General features: G+C 44.7%; 1 protein-coding gene across 1 annotated transcript; it reads left to right on the forward strand.

The window, feature by feature from the left end:
• Positions 1 to 995: 995 nt before the first annotated feature.
• On the forward strand, positions 996 to 1,898 carry EDF1 (endothelial differentiation-related factor 1; the record flags this gene model as incomplete). The annotated part of the gene is made up of 2 exons (XM_009698829.1): positions 996 to 1,156; positions 1,761 to 1,898. Coding segments are annotated over 2 exons (299 nt in total), but the record flags the coding sequence as incomplete, so codon positions are not given.
• Positions 1,899 to 2,120: the final 222 nt, after the last annotated feature.

Raw genomic sequence — 2,120 nt, forward strand, 5'->3', positions numbered from 1 at the left:
AGCAGGCAGCACGTACCAGCTAAGTCAAAGGTCGTCCTAACTGGGGCAGCATAGACCCTGAGAACTGCCAGGCACCCCAGGGTGGATGGGCAGTACTCCGGGGAAGGGGGGAGCAGTCCCCTGTGTCTAGTTCCGAGTTTCTGGTTGCCCAGAGCTGAACTCTGGCTAATGGCTGCAAAGCTTTTGAAAGAGTTTGCATGATCGCAAGACTTAAATTGCCGGTTTTTGCAGCTAATTTCTCTTGTTGATAACATACGCTTAAGGATTTTAATGACTGCTTATCTTCCTGTGGCATTGCTCTTTAAAAATTTCCTGTCTGATGTGAATTCTCAGGTTCTCTTACTGTAGGGATGAGGTTATGATGGTTGGAAATAAATAAATAAATAGATGAACCTTGAACGAGGTTTAGTCAGCTTTATCAAGAGACTGAACGTTAGAGAAAAGATTCAAACTGTGACTTAATACTGTAACTAAAATGAGACAAAACAAATAGCATGTTTTTGAACCTCAGGCTTTCAGGAAAGCCAAGTATGGTTAGAGTTTACTTGTAAAATGCGTCAGAAAATTGATTAAATTGTTTAAAAGCCACTTACTTATGCTGCCTTATACCTGAGCAAACATGATTCAAGTTCAAAGATTAACCCCCCATGCTGTAGCATAAACACACATGTCTGGAATAAAGTTTGAATATTAAATCCCCAAGCAATAGCAAGCTCTTGCCTATCTGGAGTAGAGAAAGGGGAGGGCCCTGCATGGCTGTGTTTGGACATCAACATTAACAGGATTAAGATAACATGTTCTCTGACGGGCAGGAGCTGGTTGAGATCAGTGCTGATGTTGGCATGTTGAAATCTTGAAAGCTCCCTGGGATCCTGGGCAGCTGAGTGCTTAGAAAAAGCACTTTGATACTTCTTGGCATAGCTCTGAGCCTTGTTTTGTTTGTCCTTGTTGTTTTTGTTGGTTTTTTTTTTTGTTGTTCTTGCTTTGAATGATAGGGGCAGCCGGCCAAAACAAACAACACTTTATTACAAAGAACACTGCCAAGCTTGACCGAGAAACAGAAGAGCTGCACCATGACAGAGTTCCTCTGGAGGTGGGCAAAGTGATCCAGCAAGGCCGGCAGAGCAAGGGCATGACACAAAAGGACTTGGCCACAGTGAGTATGGCCCACTGACGTCTGTTCCTGCTCTCCTGAGGCAGGTTTAGGCATCTCAAAGCGAAGGTGGTTGCTTTTCCTCTCTCCTCATGGTATCATGAACAGGAAGTTTGGTGAATGCAGCGTTTCTGATGTCTGATCTCCAGGCAACATTAGTTATCTAGGAAATGTTTTAGGGGTTTATCTGTGCAGCCCTTGAACACTTTCTTGGAGATGGAGTGTTGCTGTGACTGGTGAGCTGGTAGGAGGCCTTCCCCTTTCTCCCATCAACTCAGCACTGATGTGAGGGTTTTTTATACCATTGGGGTCTGACAGAGTGTTTAGAAGCTCACTGCTGTCTTAAGGAACAGCAATACGTAATGTTACTGCTCTTCCTGGGAGGCTGAGGGAAGTAGAGATCTGTCCAGGATGGGTCACCATTGCTGTGACACTCACATAATGGAGGGAGGTGATAGTGGTGATGGAATAAGCTTGGAGGTAGCAAGTTGTCTTCCAATCCTGGCATAATTAGAGGCTGTTACTTATCTATGTGAGTACTGGGGTGTTGGTGCTGAGTGTTTGTTGTGTATGCAGCCAGTGTTCAAGGCGCATCCTCTCTTTTTAGAAAATCAATGAAAAACCACAAGTTATTGCTGACTATGAATCAGGAAGAGCAATCCCCAATAACCAGGTTATGGGCAAGATCGAAAGAGCCATTGGTAAGTTAAGAAAAGAGATTTCAAAAATAATGGCAATGTTTTCGGTGCTTAGGAGGGATGTTTTGGTTCAAGTTTTCCACATTTTCCACATCAGGAACGGTTGCTGGCTGTAGGTTATTGTGGGCGTGGTGTCATTAAGCTGTGTTCTGATAAAAGTCGAATCTGCTGACTGAAACCAGAACTCGGAGCTCTTGTTCTCCTTTGTTCTTCACCTTCATGCATGAGGCCATGCCCTGGGGACCGCCCCTGTGTGCTTCCCGCCCCCC

This window comes from Cariama cristata, unplaced genomic scaffold (genome assembly GCF_000690535.1).
Source record: "Cariama cristata isolate BGI_N322 unplaced genomic scaffold, ASM69053v1 Scaffold35704, whole genome shotgun sequence".
Classification (NCBI taxonomy): domain Eukaryota; kingdom Metazoa; phylum Chordata; class Aves; order Cariamiformes; family Cariamidae; genus Cariama; species Cariama cristata.